Genomic DNA, 25,593 nt, shown 5'->3' on the forward strand with positions numbered 1-25,593 from the left:
TGCATTCAAATTATGCCAAATATTGTATATTTATAAATACAATAGGGTGGCCCACATGAGGTTTGGGGGGGGACTGGGCCCACCGGTCCCCAGGATCGGCACCCTTGTTGCTACTTCATTTTTCCCACTCCCTGTACACCTTCAGTACACATGAATGGGCGCATCCAACAAGTATTGCTGTCTGGCTTATTGACGCATCTATTGCTCGGGTACCCACAATCATTCTCTATTGGAGTGCGGATAATTCCTGCCCACCACCAATTGTAATAGTATGCCGTCTGCCAACATGCATTCTCGAGTGTGTTTTTTTCTCTGCAATACTAAGATGGTCACGTAATCAGCTTGGCTGCTGGCCACAAGTTCTTGTGTGGAGAGGTGGTTGCAATTCAGTGAGCACTTAGTGTAGTATATTCAAACAAATCTATATATATTCTATGGAAAGAATGCTATAGCATTAGTTTTGTGGGTTGTGGATAAACATTGCAGAATTCTGTCAGAATACCCAATGACACTGTTCGAATGAGAGACCTCGCAATATTGAACCAAGAATACCTACTGTCCGCCAATCAAAACTCCACCTTTTATTCTTCTCTGAGAATTAGTTATCAATTCCCACATCCATATAATATGATGGTAAAATTATACTTCTCAGAACTATTTAAACAGATTCGTAGTCTATTTTTTCAACCATTTCAATATGTAATTACCATATAAAATAAAATTTTAATATTAAAAATTATCTTCAACAAAGTTGGTGGCCTTTTAATGTACAGTGTTTTTCAATAAACTTACAAGGAACGGACACGAACCTATCCTGCGGACATCCGAATCAAACCTAGTCTATTCGATAAATATAACAAAGATATGTTCACGCACAAAAAATTATGCGCCATAGACAAGGGAGTTAGTCTCTGGGGCCCATTGACCCTGTTAGTATAAAGAAAATCGTAGACTCGGAGTGAAATAGCTATTGTATCAACACTGTTCATTAGAAAGTGATGGTTTATAGTTCATTCTCTTTAGCATGAAACAAGCTTTACAGAGGTGTTATGTATTGGGGCCCATAACGTACTTGAACAGGGAAAATTTGGAGAATGTCGGGAAAATTCCCTCCAGAAATCGCTACCATCAACTTTGGACCCCTCTGAAGTAGCCCCAGGTAAAAACACACAATCCAAATGTATCTCAAAAGATACTATAGGGAATAAGAAATGAATGTACCAAGTTTTGTATTGATAGACGGAATAGGTATGAGAAGAAAGCGTGTATTGGTATTCTCCCAATTTGGTAGGACATTCTCCCAATTTTCCCTGTTCAAGTACGTTATGGGCCCCAATACATAGTACCTCCGGAAAGCTTGTTTCATGTTAAAGAAAATGAACTATAAACCATGACTCTCCAATGATCAGTGTTGATGCAGTAGCTATTTCACTCCGAGTCTACAATTTTCTTTATACTAACAAAGTTAATGGTCCCCAGGGACCATGGAATCTAATTTTTTGTACATGAACGTATCTCTGTTACGCTTCTCGAGTGGACTAGGTTTGATTCGGATGTCCGGATGACACGTTCATGTCCTTTCCCTGTTAGCAACCTACATTTATTTTAAAGGCCCTATTTTCGCAACCGTAGATTAATTTCACTTCTGTATTTTTTCTTGAAAGTAGATTTCAATTCGCCAAAAAGATGTACATTTATTGGATTTCATTCCCTCTACGAAACAGATTGCACGACGTTTGCGAAACAGGTGGATATTTATTATAACAAGGCTATATACATAAACAGTGTTACTTTAACATGATGATAGACAAGGGTGTTATAAATAGAGGATCTGCCCATATGTATCTTCATCCTATTAAATCGATGAAGCCAAAAAACAACCGAGCATCAGCACGTCTGATTGGCTACTCTCGTTTCTGCCATCGTCTGATTGGCTACTTTCGTTTCCGCCATGATTGTTGGCTCAAAACATTGCGATCCTATTGGGCGGAGTGGGCAGAGTAGGGGTGGCGAAACTTTGACGTATGGTTTCATGATTTTGTTGTAAGGGCAGATTCTCTATTTTATAAGATCCTTGATGATAGATGACAATAAAGAGTTCATATATGTAAACTACCAAGAAAGATGGAAATTGTATGGACTTTTCTACAGATTCACATTTACGCATGAAAGAAATACTTGATCATCTTCCTCACTTCCAGATCTTGTACGCTCTCATGCATAGAAACTTGTATCAAACAAACTTGTATTAAAACCTTGGGTGCTGGTTTACTTTCGGCGCACCACATTTTGAAAGATTTATAGGTAAAATTCAATACTTCGAATGAAAACACACACACACACACACACACACACATATATATATATATATATATATATATATATATATATATTTAAAGAACAAATTTATGCAGGCTATATAATTAAATACAAAGTAATACACCAGTATTTTAGGTTTACCAGTGTAAAATCATTACGAGTGCTTTACGACGGATAAAATAAATGAGTGCATATGAAAGATGACAGTATTAGATACTATTTCCCACCGGCGGTGTATTTCTGCACAATGTAAAAAAGCTATATTTTATGTTCACAAGTGGAGTGCTGCTAATATGCAACAATAATAAGTGCCATTGAAACTCGTATCATTGCCAAAATCTACTTGTTATTACTACCCTCTCTTACGTGTATACCCATCGTCACTCACGCGCCTCCTTCCTTCGGACGCAACCCTTCGCCAACGCTCGGGCCTCCCAGCTTCGTCATGCCCAGACTCGGTTAGGTAGCATTCGCGCTTTTTAATGGCCACCTATCACAAGTTGGTTTGCGTTTTAGCAACGTAGGTTTATGTCATAAACCCGGACGCCATATTTATGCATTAATCATAAAATAATTGTAATTTTTCAACAATTCCTTCTGATGGCCCCCTTGAATTTTATTTAAGCCAACTGAGATACTTTCATGTTGCCAAGCGCAAATCATTTGGAAGACGAGAAGAAGGACTTTACTGAAAGAATTATAATTTTTCAACAATTATTTCGAGTGGTGCGCCAAAAATAAACATCCACGAAAACTTTTTTTTTTTTTGTTAGTAGAATAATCTAAAAATAGTTTTCAAACATATCTTTACATATGCCACAATATCTTACCTTGAACTTGATAGAACGCCGAAATACCAATTCGATCAGCTCCGCTGAATGATACTGGACCCTGCAAAATCAATATGAAGGATTAACACCAATTGATTATAACAAAGATTCTATATTTAAAAAAATACAAAGTATAGATGTATTTTATTAATTAACTAGACTCCTCCTAGCTCAGGGATTTTCCGCCCCCTAGACTCCTGGATTTGCTCCGCCTACGGGCCTCTCGGAACTCTTATTTCAGCGTTTGAAAATCTAAGTAACAATTTTATGCCTTTAACCTTGGGGTAGCAAGCCCAAAAATGTGTGCGAGGCCAGCAGAAGTTAGGGGGTGCCCGATCCAACCATATTATAGTTTATCATCATATTATAGTTCATTTGCAAACCTACCGTGAAAATTTTTGAGGGTCAGCGAAAATTGAGGGGGGCCGGGTCCCTAGACCCCCCTGGGTACGGGCCTGACCTTAAGTATTTTGAGATATAGCCATCTTATTTTAACAACAGTAGCCCCTACTTTTTTTTCTCTCCATTTATTTCTTCCCTGCTAGGTAAAATATATTATATAAGAAAACACTGAAACATGTCTTTAATTATTTTAAATAAAAAAATAAATATCATATTTAATTTCTTTCTCCTTAAAGGATTTCGAGATATGATTTACCTGTTTAAACAATCGTAACCCTACCTTTTTTCTTCCCGCCTTTTCTCTTACCCACCAGGGGGCTCAGTGGTAGCGCGCTTGCCTCTCATACGTGGGGTTAATAGTTCGATCTCCGGTCAAGTACGTTTGTGGTGAACAACATCATGCCCGTGGGTTTTCTCGTTTTTTTCGGTTCCTCTCACATCTCATTCCACCAATTCTTCAATCATCATTAACTTACGTTAATTATTGTCTTCCTTAGCTTAACGAACATAATCGTGGGGAATAAAAGATCACATTTCATGTTTTAAATATCTAGCCGAAATATTAAAACTGTAAATATGTGTCTAATTAATTTTATTAGGAAGTTCATATACGAAATTTCAGGTCTTTCTCTAACAATTGCCACCTCCATTTTCCCCCTTTCGTCTCGAATTTCCCAATCTTCTCTTATTCAATACCATTCATACCTTAAAACGAGAATTGCTTTACAAATAAGGATGAATTCTTTCCTATTTTTAATTATTTCCATTAATTGCTGCCACCAACAAACATTTGTGTGTGTTCCTGCCACCCTCTTGCATTTCAAGTTTGAATGTGCCTTCCTATCGTTTTAACGTAGCATTATCGCTTGGGGTTCGCAACACCCCCCAACACCCCCTAATGATCTCTTCTAGTGCAATCCTTAGTGCTTCGTTAGTGCTTCTTAGAGCATCAACTCCCAACATTAGTGCTTCAATAGTTTGGGTGCTTAGAAGAAAAAAACTTTGGGACGGCTAACTTCACGTTAGTCCTCGCAGAAAGCACTAACGATGAAACTTAGTGCAATTGTTAGTGCTTTCAGAAAACAGTAATAACTTCTAGTGCTTCACTATTAGTGTAGATATGACTAATTATATGTCACAAAACTCCCGTTCATAGGATTTTTTTTATTGGGACTGCCAAATTCAACAGCAGTCATGTCCACTTATAGTGTAATCATTAGTGCTCTTTAGTGCAGAAACTTCCAACATTAGTTCTTCAATAGTATGGACACTTAACACAAAAAATCTTTGGGAGGTTAGCTTCACGTTAGCCCCCAGAGAGCACTGACGATGAAAAATAGTCGATAGTGAATCGTTAGTGTTTCTAGAAAACACTAACAGTTTTGTTAGTGCTACACTATAAGAATAGAAATGGACAATTATATGTGATGAAGCTCCCATAAGAAATACATGGCGAATTTTTCATTGTGTTAATTTCCCGCCAAATTAACAAACAGTGATATCCAACTTCATGGAGGTGTTCGCAACAGATACCCAAACTCGATTTATTAGTAGTAATGACATATTTATTTTATTTATTCAGTAAGTTTCATACAATGCAAGGCCAATTGGCTGAAATTGCACGACATAAAAAACAAAGATAAAAACGAAAGAATACAAAAGAAGGTTCAATATACGAGGGGGAGTCAAATGAAAACCATAAAAGTAGAAATAAAAATCCGCATATGGCGCCAGTGAGCTGTAAGTTGGCATGCCTGTTTACGATAGTATGCCGGATGTCTCCTAGGTGGCAGCAGCCGGCAGATGCACAAACACCGGCGCAACAACAGTTCCAAAATGGCAGCCCCACTAGCCACATGCACCAGCGAGGAGCAGCGTTCTGTGATTCGGTTTTTGCGAAGTGAAGGTATGAAACCGACATTTTTAGGCGAATGAAGGTTCAGTATGAAGATGCGTGTTTGTCACAGCCACAAATCTATGAATGGTGCCGGAAATTTGCAAATGGTGTTACGTCTGTGGCTTCAACGGCTGTAATGGTCTCTGGAGTCACTACGCGCCGAGCCTGGCCGGGGCGTGGAGCATCGGCACCATTCATAGATTTGTGGCTGTGACAAACACGCATCTCCATACTGAACCTTCATTCTCCTAAAAATGTCGGTTTCACACCTTCGCTTCGCAAAAACCGAATCACAGAACGCTGCTCCTCGCTGGTGCATGTGGCTAGTGGGGCTGCCATTTTGGAACTGTTGTTGCGCCGGTGTTTGTGCATCTGCCGGCTGCTGCCACCTAGGAGACATCCGGCATACTATCGTAAACAGGCATGCCAACTTACAGCTCACTGGCGCCATATGTGGATTTTTATTTCTACTTTTATGGTTTTCATTTGACTCCCCGTCGTACAATATTCTCTTCCGTTGAGTTTTGAAGTTTCGTTCAGAAGTATAAATGTTACAACCTGTTGAAACAGTATTCTAATCATGCGCTAGTCCGTAAGGTGACTCGTAAGTTAGTAACTTTGAGATACGAACATGCAGGAAGTGACCTCACGATCGAGGTCGAGGTTTAAGTCGCGGTCGCTACCTCGATGTCTAGGTCGCAATGGATGAAGGGCACACATAGCGAGGAGGTCGCACCCTCGCTGTAAGTTCCGAGTGTGAGGAGAAACATTACTGTGACGCATGTGAAATTATTCCGTCAGTGCATAAAAATTACTGCGAAACTACATTTTGAAATTGAAAGGACCGAACAGTCTATAAATAGAGATGGACGCGAGACGAGATGTGAGAAATGCCAAAGTCTCGTCTCTTGTTTCACAAAAATATTTGAGTTTTATCTCTTGTCCATCTCTATCAATAAATCAAAGACTTTTACATTTTTTTTTTAATTTTCTGTGAAGAAATGCCCTCTTTCACCCCTCAAGCGAGAAATCATCTTCCAGTAAATTACAAAAAAAAAGAAAAGAAAGAAAAAAAGAAAAAGAAAAAAAGAAATGTCTTCAGGTTTCGAGGTGGAGGGGGTATTAACTTCAGCAAATGAAGTTTTGTCATTTCAATTCCATTATTCGACATTTCCTCCCTATGATACGTGTCTGTCTTTACAAGTATTTCTTTACCTTATACCAGTAATGAATTTAGAAGAAATCCTTTTTATATTAATCTCGGAATTGGAAGGGGGGGCGTGCAGTTTTCAAACATAAATATGATTAACAGTAGCTTCTTTTTTCTTTAGAAATCTCACAATTTACGGACTCAGCCCGAAAGTACTCTCCCTGTATCCGCCAGTACCTTATATAAAAATAAGCTACAATATAATTCTCAAATAAATATGAATAACTTATCTGACATTCCCATTTCAGTTGCTATTTTCTTCCATTCTCTATGTAAAACGTGCCTATTATGATGTTTGTGTTTCTTATCCCATATTGCTGGAACATTCCTCACTAGTTCTAGTAATATGTCTTTCATAATCAAATTTCATAGTGCAGCAAAACCTCTCGAGCATAGACACACACAATTCTGTGCAGATGAAATTCTAAACAAATAAAGACTTTATTCCGTGCAGCGCTTCAGGGAGAACCAATGAGAACACGAGCCACAGTGATGCTTCCGCTGAACATCGATGTAAAAACAAACTAGGCTATTTATCATCGCGACCACTAATTCACCCTTGCGGTTGACCCTTAGGTCGCGATGTAGCGTACATCTTCGGCATGCGCTTACTTATTTGAATACATGGGTTTGTGCCAGTATCTAGGGTGCGACCGCGACTTAAACCTGGACCTCGATCATGAGGTCTCTTCGGTATGTTCGTACCCTTAGAGAGCACGTTCGCCGCGGAGGAACACGAAGGTTAATCTGCGTTAATAAGAATTCAGAATAAACTTTACCATTGATAATCTTATATAGGTAAAGTAAATCAGCTGCACGACATCGTTTGTCAGGAGTACATAGGTTTTCGTTCAAGACAGTGCGAGATAGATTAGTAGGTACATCCATATTCCATACAGGTGAACAATATTCAATGGTCGGGTAAATAAAAGCTTTATAAAACATCGTAAGGGGAAGGAGACTTTGTATTCCCGGAAATCTAAAGAATAGACCAAGTAGTTTTATAGCTCTAGATGAGATCAAACTGATATGATCCAGAAAGGAAAGTTATCATTAATCCCAGTACCTAGATCCTTTTGAGATGAAACGCGTTTGAGAGGTATATTACTAACATTATACATCTGTCGAAGAACGTTCTTTTTTAAGGAAATAGAGATAGTAGTACATTTATTGAGATTTAGAGACAGATTCCAGGTAGAGTACTGATTATATAACACATCTATGTCAGTTTGCAGTGAAGAAGCATCGTCTACAGTGTTTACGAATATGAAGAGTTTACAATCATCAGCGAAAAGCAATATATTTGATGAAGAGGTCGAGAAAATGCTAGGTAAATCGTCCATATACAATAAAAACAAAAGCAGGCCCAGCACGCTCCCTTGAGGCACTCCGGATAAGATAGAACTAAACGGAGACAGGGATCCAGGTAGAGTAACACGTTGTTCTCTTCCTGAGAGGTAAGTATCTAAGAAAGAGAGGATCTTTCCATGAATGTTATATCTATTAGAGAGTTTACAAAGAAACAGCTATGTGTTTATAGTATCAAAGGCCTTAGATATGTCAAAGTAAACTGCATCAAGCTGGGAGTTAGGCGTTATTGCTTGGATTCAATGTGTGACTAACACTGACAAATTGGGAAGACACGAACGTCCAGGTAGGAACCTGTGCTGAAAGCTGCTTAGAAGTGGTTTGGCAAAGTTGTATATTCTGTCTTTAACTATTTTCTCGCAGAGAATAGACACAAAGGAGAGAAGAGAAATTGGTCCGTAGGATGAAACTTGTTTTCTATGTCCACACTTGAAGATAACAAATGCAATTTAATGTCCTTTACAAATCGTAAAACCCCTCAGAAAATTTCGTATAAGATGAATGACATCTCTTTACCAACCTCGGATATTGTCAGGGACTTAGGGTTGGTATATGACAGAAACTTAACGTTTAACGTTTAAATCACATAATTGACCAGGCGTACAGAAACTTTGGATTCATAATCAAGATCAGTAAAGAGTTTAGTAGCATTACCGCTATCCGAAAGCTATATGAGCACTACGTTCGTACAAAACTCGAATACGCAGCCACTATATGGAACCCTCACACAAAAACAATTATAAATAATATAGAAAAAGTTCAAAATAAATATCTAAGATATTTGACATATAGGGAAACACAGATATATCCGAAGACATATAATAGTCAATTTTTAAGTTTAAACTTTAATACATTAAATCTACAACAGCGGAGAATAATGCAAGATATGTTGTTTCTATATAAGTTATTTAATAATAAAATCGACTGAGCAAATTTACTGCAATAATTTAAAATACGCAGTCCTACCAATGTAACTCGTCTTGAAAATTTCAATTTCTTTCACTTCGACAGATTACACACAAATGCAAACAAGTGGTCACTAGTATGGATATTGAGTACAACCTACAATACGTTAACAAAATACACAATGGATTTGGATATTAATAGTAACAGCGTAAGTCAATTCAAGTAAGTTCTTTGTAATGTAATAAGAAATAATTGTAGATGAAAGAACATTAATGATATTGCAACCACATTATAAGTGTATTATAATATGAATGTATGAATGTGTTATAGTTGCTTAATACATGTAACGGACATTGTAATTGGGTTATGTAGCCAGTTGTGTCTAGTAATAAATAAATAAATAAATAAATAAATATTGGCAGCCTTCCACGAACTGGGAAAGGCACTCTCCGAAAAACATCTGTTGAATAATAACGACAGAATGTGAGCGAGTGAGTGCGCTGTAATACAAACAAAAACTATACTAATATTATCAGGATCAGAAGAACGACGAGAAGATGGTAAGGAAATAGTTGATTTCACTTCATCAGGGAGATAGTAATTGTAGTCAGCAAGTGCGAACACACAGGTTGGATCTTTGGTAAAGAGGGGGAGAAGTCTTAAGCTTCAAAAAGCTATTGGAAAATGCTCATTGAAGGCAATAGCTCTGTATTTGCTCTCACTATTTGAGTTGAAGTCGACCTTCTTGCTTGCGTTGTTGCCTTCAGGAATTTATGAGCGTACAGGAGCTGTTCGGATCAGAAGTGAATTGACACAATAGGTTTTCCACATATTTCTTGTATTTCATACAGAGGAGATATTTCGAGTGCCGGCTAACATTAGAAAAAGACCTATATGTTTGTTCACTCGGAGACTGCTTCTACAGCAATCAAGCACGCTGTTTATTTCGAAGAACTAAACGAGCTTCTGCATCAATCCACAGAGGGACCTGACGCGATAGTTTTAGTTTACGAGGGACAAAGTGTTTAACAACCGCAGAAATAATATTCATAACTAATGAGACAGCATCATTAACATAGCACCATTTAATATGCATCGGGGAACTAAGTTAAGGGCATGATTTATGCTGTCGCGCGGTTCCTTCTTCCGTAACCAAATAAACTGCTTAGACTCAAAATTGGTCTGCCTCGACGATAATCAAATGAAAACAAATTTCTGCGTCCAATGGGAAATAGATCTAATAGACCACACGTGAATCCACGGTTTTTTTGGGTGGGGTTATTTTATATAAATATTTATGGGATGGATATTTGTTTTGTGCTCTTCTAATTTTTCTTTAAAAACATACACTACAAAACAAACTGGTTCAAAATTACAAGAAGCTCTATAAAGAAAAATTAAAACACATTAACTCGTGTTTATTCAACAAATAACAGACGAAAGAAAACAGTGTAATTGTACCCTGTAGCGAAATTCACGTTGGCGGTATCTCGGATTTATTTCTGGCATCATGATTAGCAAATAGTTTCTATTCAGCTTCCCCATTGGTGGAATTACTTTCACAACGAGTTATGATTACTTCTGATGAGGAAGTTTGCGACTCTCTACACTGAGAAAAAAGAATGTACGTATGTGGCATACGTAAAAACGTAGGTTACATGTGCAAGTCCTGTGGTTTTTGGACTTAACGTACAGCAAACGTATAATTGAAAAAGTATATTTGATAGTACGTACTTTCCGTATGTGTTTCGAATAAGCATACCTTCCGTCAGGCCGAGGGACAGTAAAAATTTAGGGGGGAAGGCCCCCTAGACCCACCTTGGATACGGGCCTGCTTTCAGCACGGATGAAAGAACTATATATAGGTGGTCAAGATCTCACGTACAAGTAGACGTATGTAACATACGTAAACGTATGGAATATAGGACCTACGGAAGGCTGTTAGACGTCAGACATTTTGTAACGGCACGATGTAATATCAAAGAGCAGTGTGTATTAAGCATATGGATAGCGTATGCTTCGTACTGACTTCTGTAGTGAATATAAGGATTCTGTATATTTATACAATATACCGCTGTCCAGATAACGAATTTTCCTCAGTGTATTCGCGGCTATATCGTGCTACGTTCATTGTGGTGTGTTGGCTTCCAAAGCTATAAATTCTAAATTTTAAGATCTTTGATGAAGGTCGTTACATCTAAATGTAAGTAGATGCCCAATTCCTTCACGACGCTGGATCAATGCTACAAAATATGTCTCCTACTAGTGGAAGATGTTCAGTTATGGAGGGAGAAAATATCAAATGGTACGTACATAAACAGCCTACGAAAGAGGTAATTTTGCGAGGTTAGCCAACGTTGGCCCTTCGTTATAATTGACCATTTTGCAGAGCTATTGACGACCATTTCAATCGACAACGTAGCCCCTATGAAAGAAGTAATTTTGCGAGGTTAGCCAACGTTGGTCCTTCGTTATAATTGACCATTTTGAAGAGCAATTGACGACCATTTCAATTGCCGACGTAGCCCCTACGAAAGAGGTATTTGCGAGATTAGCCAACGTTAGCCCTTCCTTATAATTGACCACTTTGCAGAGAGATTGCTGATTATTTCAAAATTGTTAACGTAGCCTATGGAAAAAAGGTAATTTTGCGATTGAGAATGCGTGTTAGAAATTTGTTGGATAAAATGATGGAAAACTCTTGGTCTGCCAATACAGACATCTTAAACAAACTTGGACCAACGTATTTTTCAACTTCATTTCTGCAATTACAATTACCAACTGTATAGACCATTTGCTGGCGTAGAGCGCTCAAAATGTTCTGCTTGAGTTGCAAGAGGCAGGAGCTCATGTGGTTCGGATTTCACGTTAATCAGTAGATCCACGTCTCATATTGCCTCGCTGCTGAAAGGGATGTTAACCTGAAAATCAACTCAACATAACTGTAATAAAAAATCTCAATGCAATGACTAACCTCAATTGTTTTCTAATCAAAAGTGAAGTGTCTTAATTTGTGTACATAACTAGTAATGATTGTATTCTAATCAAAAAGTGAAGGCCCTTAACTGCTTGAATTATATTATAATGTATTGCATTCAAAAGTAGCTGACTTACCGACACGCCTAAGAAGTCCAATCTTTCCACTTGTTGGAGGAACTCTTTGGCCATGTCACGACGATTGTAATCGAAGAGTTGAAGGCGAAAGCCTTGATTACGTCTTCTCCACTTATCTTCAGCGTTTCTCAGAGCTAGCGCCATGGCCCAGACGGCGTCGTATGTCTGTGGAGCGTATTTGCTTATTGGTAGGCCAAGAGACTCAAATTTTTCGGTAAACATTGCATTCGTCTGAAACAAGAAAATAATGTACCTGTTAGCGTCAAAGTATGGATTCGTTCTTCTGAACTGTGCTTTAAACGTGAGAAATAAGGGTACACAAAGAAATACTACCACCTACCATAACTCTTTCGTGCCAGAGAGCTCGGTTCGATTCTTCAGGTACGAGAATATATGCTACAGATCCCATTGTAAAATTTTACCTAGGTCAGTAGCGTAGCCAGGATGTGTGTTTGGAGGGGGCAAATGCTGTCATAGGTACATATAGAAACATTACAAACAAACAAAATATATAAACATAAAAATATAGATATAAAAAATTACAAACGTCAAAGTACCAAAGTACATTGTCGGACCTCTTTGGGGGGGGGCCGGCCCCTCTGCCCCCCTTCCCTACGCCATTGACCTAGGTAGATTCACATTTTTTACAATCGTGCTGAGAATAATGGCTAAAATACGTGTAAAAAAGCAAGAGTGAGTAATGGTTAAAAAGAAATTAAATATTTATTTTATCGTCACATGGTTACATTCATATCCTTTCAGACTAAGGGAGACGAAGTATTATTGTAAATAAATTAAACAGTGGAGTGAAAATGTGGGAGGAAGGAGAAAACCCCGATAAAATTAACTGGCATGATATTTCTCACAAACACAGAGCTGAGATCGAACCAAGGACACTATACACCAGAGGTAAGCTCTATATAACCCAACTGCTACGCCTTCATTGTTTGGTCCTACTCCTGCACCTCATTTAGTCTCATTGTTAAAAGACTATTAAAATACTAAGAATCTATTAAAATAGATAAATAGAACAAACAAAGTCGTCGTAATTACACTGTTCTGCCACGGATATAATCAACCTCAGTGATTCTCAACTTTTTTTTGACTGATGACACACTGTACTGAAAGTCCAGTACATATATAGCGACAAACCTCTTTATTGTTATTATTATTATTATTTTATAATAATAATAATAATAATAATAATAATAATAATAATAATAATAATAATATAAATTATAATAATGAAACCCTATAAGTTTCTATAATGTATTGTCTCTATTCACTAATGAGCATTATTGCTACCGCTGGAAGTGTTGCCTGGAACAGCCTGTCTCAAAGTCGATTTTAACGAATTATGATTACATTCTTCATGATTTTTAAGTTCAAAAATTTTGCGACACATCCTAGAGTACTGAGTGACACCAGTGTGTCACGACACAACGCTTGAGAACCACTGGTCTACCTTATCGTACTAGACCATGAACAAAAGTGTTTTAACTGATCTAATAAAATCAAAGTTAGAATAGTTGATATTATTTGTTGAAAGAAGTTTTTTTAAAAGCTCTTTCGAACACAGTAGTTCAGAGAATTACAAGATGCTCTTCATTGGAGAATTTCGCTTGTGATCCAATTACAGAACGCGTTGTTGCAGGTAAAGCACACTGATTTGCTGTTGGCCTATCAATACTTGTACTCCTAAACCGTGATTTGAAAAAGCTATGTGCAACTAAAATAGCCTGATTTGCTGTTGGCCTATCAACGCTTGTACTCCTAAACCGCAATAAACAAAGATATGTGCAACTAAAGCAATCTGATTTGCTGTTGGCCTATCAACGCTTGTACTCCTAAACCGCAATAAACAAAGATATGTGCAACTAAAGCAATCTGATTTGCTGTTGGCCTATCAACGCTTGTACTCCTAAACCGCAATAAACAAAGATATGTGCAACTAAAGCAATCTGATTTGCTGTTGGCCTATCAACGCTTGTACTCCTAAACCGCAATAAACAAAGATATGTGCAACTAAAGCAATCTGATTTGCTGTTGGCCTATCAACGCTTGTACTCCTAAACCGCAATAAACAAAGATATGTGCAACTAAAGCAATCTGATTTGCTGTTGGCCTATCAACGCTTGTACTCCTAAACCGCAATAAACAAAGATATGTGCAACTAAAGCAATCTGATTTGCTGTTGGCCTATCAACGCTTGTACTCCTAAACCGCAATAAACAAAGATATGTGCAACTAAAGCAATCTGATTTGCTGTTGGCCTATCAACGCTTGTACTCCTAAACCGCAATAAACAAAGATATGTGCAACTAAAGCAATCTGATTTGCTGTTGGCCTATCAACGCTTGTACTCCTAAACCGCAATAAACAAAGATATGTGCAACTAAAGCAATTTGATTTGCTGTTGGCCTATCAACGCTTGTACTCCTAAACCGCAATAAACAAAGATATGTGCAACTAAAGCAATCTGATTTGCTGTTGGCCTATCAACGCTTGTACTCCTAAACCGCAATAAACAAAGATATGTGCAACTAAAGCAATCTGATTTGCTGTTGGCCTATCAACGCTTGTACTCCTAAACCGCAATAAACAAAGATATGTGCAACTAAAGCAATCTGATTTGCTGTTGGCCTATCAACGCTTGTACTCCTAAACCGCAATAAACAAAGATATGTGCAACTAAAGCAATCTGATTTGCTGTTGGCCTATCAACGCTTGTACTCCTAAACCGCAATAAACAAAGATATGTGCAACTAAAGCAATTTGATTTGCTGTTGGCCTATCAACGCTTGTACTCCTAAACCGCAATAAACAAAGATATGTGCAACTAAAGCAATCTGATTTGCTGTTGGCCTATCAACACTTGTACTCTAAAATCCCGACAAACAAAGCTATGTGTAACTAAAGCGGGCTGATTGCCTGTTGGCCTATTAAAGTTTGTCTGCCTAAAGCACGATAAACGAAGCTGTGTGCAACTAAACCATCTAGATTTGCTCTTGACCTATCAAAGCTTATATTCTTAAACCGCGATAAACAAAGATATGTGCAACTAAAGCACTCTGATTTGCTGTTGGACTATCAACGTTTGTATTCCTGCACAAAATAGTTCACCACTTTTAATTATTACTTTTACTATGAAACTACTATAAGTATGAAAAATATGATACAGATTATCTAACAGTAATGTAAATACGTTTAATGAAATAATAGAAAAATTATGAGGTCAATTCAATGGTATATGTGTCCTGTTTTTAAGATGGAAAGGTGGCTAACATCCTGGTTCTGTAGGTCCATCAAATCTATAGCATCAAAAAGCACAACAAGCAAAGGTTTTACGAAGTGGTATAACGTAATAATAGCTAAATGTGTTTAAGAAGTTCTTACTGTCGAAATTCAAGTGATATTTTCTTCCTTTTTGTAACCCTTCTTGTAACCATTCTTTCTTTTTTTTTTATCTTGCAAGTATGATTATGCATGACCAGGGTGGAAAAAATCATGATTTTTTTTTAAAAAATCATTTTTGATTATTTTTTTTATTTAAATCGATTTTTTTATTTAAATCAAATCTTTCTCCTCGTATAATACAAGTCGCGAACTGAAGAAAAAACATTAGGAATTAGTATTAAATGTTAATTATGCCATTTAAGTAAAAATATTGGGGTTGAATTTTGAATTAATCCCCAATCGTTAACCTATATCAATCCCAAATAATGTTTTTCTAACAATTTTAAATTGTTTTTTTTGGGGGGGGGGTAAATTATAGGCTTTCAGTCAAGCATCATTCCTATTTATCCTAGGATCATGGTTCTTACTTCCTCCTTTTCAGAATAGAACAGCCTTTAAAACGATAACATTCACATTTTCCCCATCATGTCCCTGAAGCGGAAAATTTTGAGAGAAGTCGGGATTTTTTCTGATTTTTTTTTCAAATTTTGATTCCCTCTGGACTCCCCTATGTTAACGCACAGATCTCAAAATCAACTGGGAAATACTAAGGGTGTACTAAATGTGTGTACAAAATTTCAAGCTTCTATCTTGAATAGTAAGGGCGGGAAAAATATTTAACAATGAGCTAAGAACATCCCCACAATACCCCAGATGACCCGGATGTAATATAAAAATTTCCTCAGACATCCCTATTTATCCTAGAATCATGATTTGTACATTATTCTCTTCAGAATAAAACAAAGTTTCAAACGATACCATTCAAATGTCTCCATCGTGTAGGCTATCTGGGGCTGGAAAATCACGAGAAAAGGGATTTTCTCTTAAGAAATATCCCATTTTTTACTTTTTATCCCTCTGTACCGCCTCTGTTTAAAGGCAAAGATCTGAAACAAATCTGAAAAATACTAAGGGGTGCAGTGAATGAGTGTCCAAAATTTCAAACTTCTAGACGCAAAAGTAACCCCGCGAAAAATAATATCCCCAGATTCCCGTATAAAACAGGCTCTCAGTAACGGTTTCCTTAGACATCTCTATTTATCCTAAGATCATGGTTCGTACATCATTCTCTTCAGAATAGAGCAGCCTTTCAGATGGTACCATTCATATGTCTCCATGTAGAAAGCTATTTTTTTTGTTAAAAATACTTTTTTTTTTTTTTTACATTTTTGCCCCTCTAGATCCCCCTGTTTTCACGCAGAGATCTGAAATAATCTAAAAAATACTAAGGGTGAACTGAACGAGTGTGCAGAATTTGTCTTCTGAATGCAAAATGTAGGCCCGCCAAAAAATAATAAAAATAGGCACAACAGAAAATATATTTTTTAAATTTATGACGTCATCACATCCTATGTCTTGACGCAGAGAGGCGTGAAAGCATATGTAACGTGCTCTACAATGCTATCGAGAAAACGAAGTAGAAAGCTTTACTGGTACTTTTTTAATCGAATAATGGAGATTTTAGCCTATCACTTAAAAATAGATGATATAATTTCGAAGGTTAAGCGTTAAGGAAAAAGTACAGCAACGCTTATCAAAGTGACTTTTTTTGGCATTTATTCCGAAGTTGGGCGTCCGCTTTTGCCACGTTTTCTCGCTGTTATCTCCTTTGCACACTTTCTGCAGTTTGTTATTTGGTTCATTAATCCATGCTCTTCACAAACTTTTAAAAGATTTTGCTCGTTATCAACGTATTGCTTCACAAATGTTAAAACTGTTCGTTCATTGACCTTGTACATTCGCCATGTTCATAACATAAATGCTCGTTTCTTTCCCACAATGCAACTGTTCGGTTACCTTGCGCCAAGTAGTTCCCTCCGCTCGCCGTATAGTCCCATGTTTATAACCGCTTATATATAACAAATAAAAAGATTTTTCGAGACTCTTATATATTATCAAGCACACAAACGATCAAATTATCCATATCTTTTCTGTAAATTTTAAAAATTTTGCTGGAAACGGACGCCCAACTTTGGAATTTAACCCCTTTTTTTCACAAAAGTTACTGATATTTGGCAGGGGCATATTTTTAAGGAAATTGTAACTAGCTTGCGGTACCAAATACATAAATTTTGCCCAAAGTTATAAAATAAAAAAATAAAATTCGAGAGGGGAAAGGACACTTCTAAATACGCCCTATTATCTGGGAACAAATATATAGACGCGCACACAAAAGAATCTTCTTCTTAAATGTCAATGGTGATTTCCCCGTTGGAATAGTTAACGATTTACAATATAAACCCTATATTACGAAGAGAAGAAAACAGGATTGCCCTGTTACCCGTTCAAAACGGGATTTTCCCTAATCATCCTCTGCATGACACTTGTTTTCATACAATGCTGTACATACTGTACATTTGAGTCTCGTTGTATTATGATTATCATCTTCCATAATCGAAATAACAGAACAGAAACGGGACTTTACTTATTTTCGCTTTAAATTATTTCGGAATTTGATTTAAATCAACGATTTTTATTTAAAAAAATCAAGTGATTTAAATCTTGATTTAAATCGTGATTTAAATCAGGCTGATTTAAATCAATCCACCCTGTGCATGACACAAGAATTTGATAATGCACGTATAACTCAAGGTTACTACGATAGAAAGAAGGTTTAATTTACCCCTCCCGTGCGAACGTAGGAATGATACATCACTAGCCAACCATAGTTTTGTACAACGGAAGATAAGAATAATTTTGTTTCCGCTTAGAGGTTAGCCGGAACAAACAATAGAGTGTACTGTGAATAGATATAAAGATGTTATGCATTTTATGACACACTATGTATTATTTTTATTACAAGTTTTGGGACATTTATTATTGAATTGGACTTAGTAGGAATTATGATCATTGTTTTCTTTTAAATCAGGAACTCTGATTTATCATGGTCCAATCAAAGTCAGTCACAACTAATTTATTTAATTCTTTTTTCTTTTATTTTTAGTTCATTCACTATTTCATGTGCTTCTCATACATGAACTTTGCAGATTGATCCTTTTGAACAAACTTCTATCAGCACCTTATTCTATATTGTCTGCATTTTTTAACGTCGACGCAAGAGATCATTGATCGACCAGGTTATGACCTGAGGCACGTTCAACAAAACTGTAGGAGATGCCCTGTTGGAGGGAGAGTTGAAGCTGGATTTTGAATTGAGGAACATGTGGTTACGCGGAGCAATGATTACGAGTCTAAAATGTCCACATTTTCCTCTAGTCCAGGGTTTCTCAATCTGAGGATCGCTACCACTAGGAGGGTCGCGAGATAATTTCATGGAGATCGCGAAGATAAGCAGAAGTGATAAATATAATTAGAATCTGATACTGGAAAATATTTTTAAATATTATTTTGAATTTTGTTCTGACAAACATATTTTTATTTTTATATACACTGTTAAGAACAACAAAAAATAGGTCTACTAAACATTTTCAATAGAAGCAGAGTTGTTTAAAAATCAATTTAAATGAAAGAGACACGATATGAAACTAAAAGAACTGCATATTGAAATACCAGAAAAATACAAAATGCAAGAACACCTACATATTGAAATACAATTAAAGTTGAAAGCTAATGAGATACCTGAGCATGATGTGATTTCACTAGTGCGGCAATGTCCTCTTCAACCTTCGTCACGCACATTATCAAGTCATTTGAAACACTCAATAATTTTTTTAAACAACTGTTCAAGTTTTTAAACCAAAATTATAAATCACTTTATTCTTTTTATCATATGATCCAAATTTAAGAGAGTTATGTAGTTTTAAAATTTTCAAACGGCCTCCATTTTGAAACAGTATGACGGATCGGATTCGATATTTGTAATAGAAATGAACTGACCAAATTTGGCTTTAATTCATTCGCTTTTAAGGAAGTTACTGTATCCACTATATACAAGAAATGGATTCCACTATCATAGAAATAGATGGATATCGTGAGATCTCCGCAATAGGTATATTAAAAATCCCACACAACTATGTTACAAACCAGAAATTATAAGGGGGTCGCTGGCAAGAGGATAGATAAAATGGGGGTTGTGATAGAAATTTGGTTAAGAACAACTGCTCTAATCTTTAAAGAGTACTATTTATTTATTTATCACGTCGGCTTGTACTTGAGACTATGTTTCAGCAACACCATAAGTATTTTAATTTTGACAAAAGTTCATCGCTACAGAAACATCTGTATTGACATACGTACAAATCGCACTTCATTCACCATCAGTCAACGGGAGAAGAAGAAATCAAAGAATGAAAGGGCGACGACCCACTAAAGGAACTATGAGATGGAAAGATCTTCAAGTAAGTCCAAGTAGATTCACCAATTCCAAAAGTTATTTTCATTCTTTTCCCTTAACATCACAATTTGGTTCTGTTTTACTTGTGTTCAGTTTCTTCTCAAAGCTACCCAGTTCCCATCCCAATATCCTTAGCTCCTCCAAATTTATATTCAAAATCCTGAGCGCAACTTGTCAGTGCAGACATCCCCAACATTTCAGTTTATCATCATTTTGTCTGAGCTCTTCTGAGTTGACAAATGAGCTCTTCTGATGCACAGTACGACTAAAGCAAGTCATTCAGAAAGGATCGAAGAAAGAAAGAAAGAAAGAAAAATAAGTTAAAATTCCAGTCAGACAGGAACTTCAACCAATGAGGAAAAGCCAAGGGATTTAGGGATTTTGAATGTCTGGACTTTCGGCATCTAAGGCCATTTAACCCGTCACGGTTTGAGGGATGACGTCCCTGGTGAGCACACAATCCGGGGAAAGGGAAGGAAGGAAGTGGCCTGGGACCTATAAGTTAGGTACCGCCCCGACATTTGCCTGGTATGAATGAGGAAAATCCAGAAAAAACACATTCAGGGTGGATGGCCTGAAGAAGCGTTTCACACTTTTTCGACCAAGTGACCCCACCGAGAATAGAACCCCGGACCGCTGAGGAAAAGCCAAGTTTTGTTGAGATACATATGTTAGAAGATCGGAGAATCACTAGTAGAGAAATCGGTATTGGAAAAGTAGAAGTAAAAGTGAAATTCTATGCTAGATGGGTTTCCCAACTTTTAAAGCTTAAGACCAAAAACGTAGCTTACGAGGGTCAAGATTTCTACTGTGATATGAAAAGGATTGAGACCAAGACTATCCGAACATATTATGTAAGATGCAGTGGCGTCGAAAAATTGCGTGGAGAGGTATTGATAATATTGGTACGCTACTTCACAAGAGAGATTTTTTTTTAGGAGAGCACAAATTCAATTTCAATGAGGGCTCCGTGCAAAAAGGAGTCAATATGCAGATAATGGTTTTTCTATTGTCCTAGATATCAGAGACTTCCTGAACGCTGGAATAGATCTATTTCAATATCACAGAAATGATACAAGAACAATGTTTTGGGTTCGACGAAGTTTTACTTCCCTTTTAGCATTAAGGTTGTATGAGACCTGCACCGATAACTTAGCATGACATCTGAATGATGTGAATTCGCACCGGGAATCGAATCGTGATCTGTCGTGCCGAAGGTATGTATCATAAACATACTACCATAAGGAACACTTAATTTCGTTCTGTTCGATATATAATGTATAGCACAAACATTTCTGTTCATACGAGGGTGACTCAGAAAGTAATGTCTCCAAGGTGATACCTTTATTTGTGTTTAACAGATAGCACCGATTCAGATATCAGTAGAAACCTTGTAATGTTAGCTACAAATAGAAGCATCATTTTTAAACATAGTCTCCATTACGGGTAACACACTTGTGCCAACATGAAACAGTTTTTCATGCCGTCGGCGAAGAATTGTGGTGGCTGCTGGCAGTGGCGTATTTACGATTTTGTTTCGGGAGGGGCTTTGCTAACTTTCGGGGGGGGGGGGGCTTTGCCTGAAAATATGAAAATTATGCAAGATATTTCATATACTTTACTATAGTAAGTAAGATTTCGGGGGGGGCTTAAGCCCGGAAGCCCCCCCCCCCTAAATACGCCACTGGCTGCTGGTGTCGCCATTGCCGAATTACAGTTTCCACCTCTGCGTCACAACTGTAGCATTAGCCCTTAAGGTGATCCATAAATTTGGGTAAGAGCCAAAAGTCACAGGGCGGAAAATCCGGACTATCGGCAGGACGAGTCAGAATGCCAAATACACTTTGCCAGCAGATGGGCTAACTTTGATTTTTTTTTTTTTTTTTTTACGCAGGAGAGGACGTGTGGCGGTACTCCATTGACTAAAGCTTCCGAGTCATAATGGTGAGTCCATGATTCGTCGCCAGCGATGAATGTTCCTGGGTGCACAATCTTCCGCATTCAGAAATTCAATGACAGACCAGGACGTCACCACTGGAAGTCATGGATTACTCCATTCCTCTGGAACGAGAAGAGATAGGAAGGTGAAACAAGTGACAGTCTATAGCTTAAACATCAGCGTGTTAATGATGGACAGTTCAGAAAGTTTGCAGCACTATTGAAAAATGAAATGAAATCTTTGAGTTTTACGTCCCACGGTTATGCCGGTTAGGCTAAAGGAGACGGTGATGATGAGTAATGAATGAAATGGTGGAATGAAGAAAGTGGGAGGAAACAGGAGAACCCCGAGGAAGCCCACACACACGGTGTTTGTCCACTACAAAGTTCACTTAGCGGGGACTGGGATCTAACCCCAAGCACCAGAGGTAAACGCTCTACCACTGAGTCACCGCGGCTCTTGTTGCAGCACTATTGGCCAAGTAGTGGGCTTGGAGGCATTACTTTCTGAATCACCTTCGTATTTAAACGCTGCTCTGAAATTTCGTTATTTCCAATACCACAATGTCATTACCGTAAAGTACCATAATTTTACTTACTTATTTATGAACTTTAAGACTACGTTGAAGGGACTGCAAATGAACAAATCTATCCTGATTTAAATCCACAAACGCCAAATACAAGAGAAAATGAAATGTAACTGACAGGAAATATTTTTCAAGGCATTTTGTCTGAACATTAGTTAGACGACAGTTTTGCAAGATACGGTTTAAGTTATTTCGACTGCAAGAAATTTTCCATAGAAGCACTCTTTTGTCTTTGGTTGGAGATAATTTGTGATCAGTAAGGATAAGGGGTGAAGAAGGGGGGGAAATGTGGTATGAGAGAAAAAGAGAGAAGGTATTCTCATCTAACTAATTGGCATCATTTATGTCTGTTCGTCTCTCTTATCTTTGGGATGTGAATAACTTGTCGGAGAAGTTCTAAAGGAAACAGCAAACGGAGGCAATTTGAGATCAAAAATCGCTTTGAGTTCTCTTTATACTCATACCGGCATATCTATATTTATACGAGCTCAGAGTGCTCGCTTTGGATATTGTAGAGCCCTTTCAGAAATCTTCCGCCGGTGTACCACTGCGAAAAAAGTGCTTCTCAGGAGGGTTCTTTCATGTAAGGTCAAAACATCAAGGGAAAACACAAACAGCCAAATAACCTTTATGCGATGTTGATGGGAGAAAACGGGATGCTTATGACAGAGGCACACAAGAAACCTTTTGACTCGAGAGATCTTGCGTACTATTTTACTCTTTAAGTACTTACTGATGTATTCAGCAAGACATTTATGATTATTGTACAATCGGAAGCAAAAGAATATAACCCATTCCGTACAGGTTCTACGGTTAACTTCATTATAATATTTCGCGGAGGACTAGAACAGGATAAAGATGAATTTGTGACGATGCAATTTTTATGTTTCGTTATATAATTCAATTTTACTGTTTTCTTTAATTAGTTTTTTTTTTCATTTCCAATTGTTAAGTTTCATACTTCTGCGTTTACGTCATTAGTTTAAAATGACGTCACTCAGATAGTTCCAGGTGGGCGTAACGATATACATCAGCTAAAAACAAATGTCCATATGAAGCCCTGTGTAAATCAGAATTTGTTTTAAAAGCTGTAAAAAGTTATTCCTAAATTACTAAGCTTCAAGCATAACATTTCACAGATAAACATCAATAGCTTCGGAGGCACGTTAGCGTTGTTATAGAGTGCTTAGAGCGGAAGAGACCTTTAATGTGTGGGGTCCGTGGTTCGATCCCCGACAAAGTAAGTTTGTGGACAACATTGTATCCGTGGGTTTTCTCTGGATACTCCCGTTTCCTCCCACATATCATTCCACCAATTCTTTCATCATCATTCACTTGGCTTAATCACCAGTCTCCCTTAGCCTAAAGGGCATAATTTCATTACATATTTCCACCAATAGGTTCTTAGCTAGTTGTTACAGGAATCTGATGATTATGAAAACTTAGAGGAATTATTTTCATAACCTCGTAAATAGAAAAAATGAAATGAAATCTTTGAGTTTTACATCCCACGATTATGCCGGTTAGGCTAAAGGAGACGGTGATGATGAGTAATAAATGAAATGGTGGGATGAAGAAAGTGGGAGGAAACGGGAGAACCCCGAGAAAACCCACGCACACGGTGTTTGTCCACCACAAAGTTCACCTGGCGGGGGCTGGGACCGAACCCGGGATCCCAAGTACCAGAAGTGAACGCTCTACCACTGCTCGTAAATAGAGTTGTTCCATATACTTTATATGTATGTTACCATGAAATTAATCTAAAAACCCCCTCATTAGCCACTGAAAAAAACTGGTTACCAGTCTATATACTATAGTGATCGTCGGAGAAGGTGCTTGACCCACATTCTGTTCCTGATTAAGTATTTATAGGCTATTGTGGCAATATTAGCACTTGAGCATATTAAGATAGAGCTATAAACTGATTTTTTTTTAAAAAAAAGGTTACTGAATATATATTTTTCGATAAGTCTGGCCTATGATACATCGATGACTAATACTTTCTGCTTTTGGAACTGTTATGAACGTCTTGTGGTTGTTTTAAAATCCTTTATAAGACTAATATAAACAACTATAAACCGTACGGTGGGAAGTATATCTTATGACACATTCTTCTGAAATCGGTAATATTGTACAAAACCTAGGGTAATCAGAAATGTTATTTACTATACTCCATTCAAGTGAATTCATTTTGCAGTTGTAGAAAAGTGGTTAGTAGGCCTAATTTGAAGCAGAGACATGGATAATACAATAGGGAGAGCTTAAATATTTTTTTTCTGTCCTCTCTCGAAGACGGTAAAGCTGCCAGCATGTCCTTTAATACAACATTCCGTTTAATATATTATAGCTAACACCTAAGATCCAAACACAAATGGTTCTTGCTTGTGCTTTAAGAGTCTTCATCCCGGCGAAATTAAAATACCGCCAATTTTACAGTAATTATGTGATATCTTCAAATAGATAAAAGATAATTGAAATATGGAAAAAGAGCGCCCTAGACAATATTATTTTGCGTGAGGAACCGTTATCACACTATCACCTAGTGGCTTTCCGTTTTCAGCTGTTTAGAAACGCCGAAAATAAATGCCGATTTTCAAAATGGCTCGAAATCGAAAGCAGATAAGTGTGTCGTGATAGCAGTATCTCATGTAAAATAATATTGTGTAGGGCGCCCTTGTTCCACATTTCGATTATCTTTTATCTATTTGAAGATATCACATAATTACTGTAAAATTGGCGGTATTTTAATTTCGCCGGGATGATGACTCTTAAGATAAATTTTACTATATATATAAATTACGCATTATGTCGAATCAATATCAATCTGTGCGTTAAAACTAAACCAGTTAGCGTAACAGCCTTTTATGGGCCTGTGCGCGCTCCAACGCCATCTGTTAGCTAATGGATAAACTATGTCTAGCCTGGATACAACCACGTGACCAGCACGCTGTATCACCCTGTCTCTAACAGGGGTATGAAGAGGTTTCTGGACCTACTGGTCATCACATGTTTTATTGACGAGAGCTTACCAGTTTGCCTCATGACGCTGGCTGGACGCCGAGAATTGGGAAGCATCGGACGGGAGACTCGAACCCAAGATCACGCGGACGTGAACCTACTGTTCTAACCAGTGGACTACTAAATATGTGCGATATAGAAATGAAATATTCTAATTATTAAATGAAGGGACTCGCAAAATAGGTATTGACATTTCATAATTCTAATAATTTACTCTTTCCATTCTACATTTACAAAATAAGTAAGTAAGTAAG

General features: G+C 37.4%; 1 protein-coding gene across 1 annotated transcript in view; it reads right to left on the reverse strand.

Annotated features, from left to right (window-relative positions):
- The window catches only part of GABA-B-R3 (gamma-aminobutyric acid type B receptor subunit 3), a 702,393-nt gene that overhangs the window by 142,558 nt on the left and 534,242 nt on the right, over positions 1–25,593 (reverse strand). The window contains exons 7-8 of the mRNA XM_081758156.1: positions 12,047–12,277; positions 3,150–3,210 (exon numbers count right to left, since the gene is read on the reverse strand). Coding sequence (XP_081614282.1) covers positions 3,150–3,210; positions 12,047–12,277 — 292 coding nt within the window. The remainder of the gene's footprint in view (positions 1–3,149; positions 3,211–12,046; positions 12,278–25,593) is intronic.

The sequence above is a fragment of the Thermobia domestica genome, chromosome 5 (assembly GCF_964235325.1).
Source record: "Thermobia domestica chromosome 5, izTheDome1.hap1.1, whole genome shotgun sequence".
Lineage (NCBI taxonomy): Eukaryota > Metazoa > Arthropoda > Insecta > Zygentoma > Lepismatidae > Thermobia > Thermobia domestica.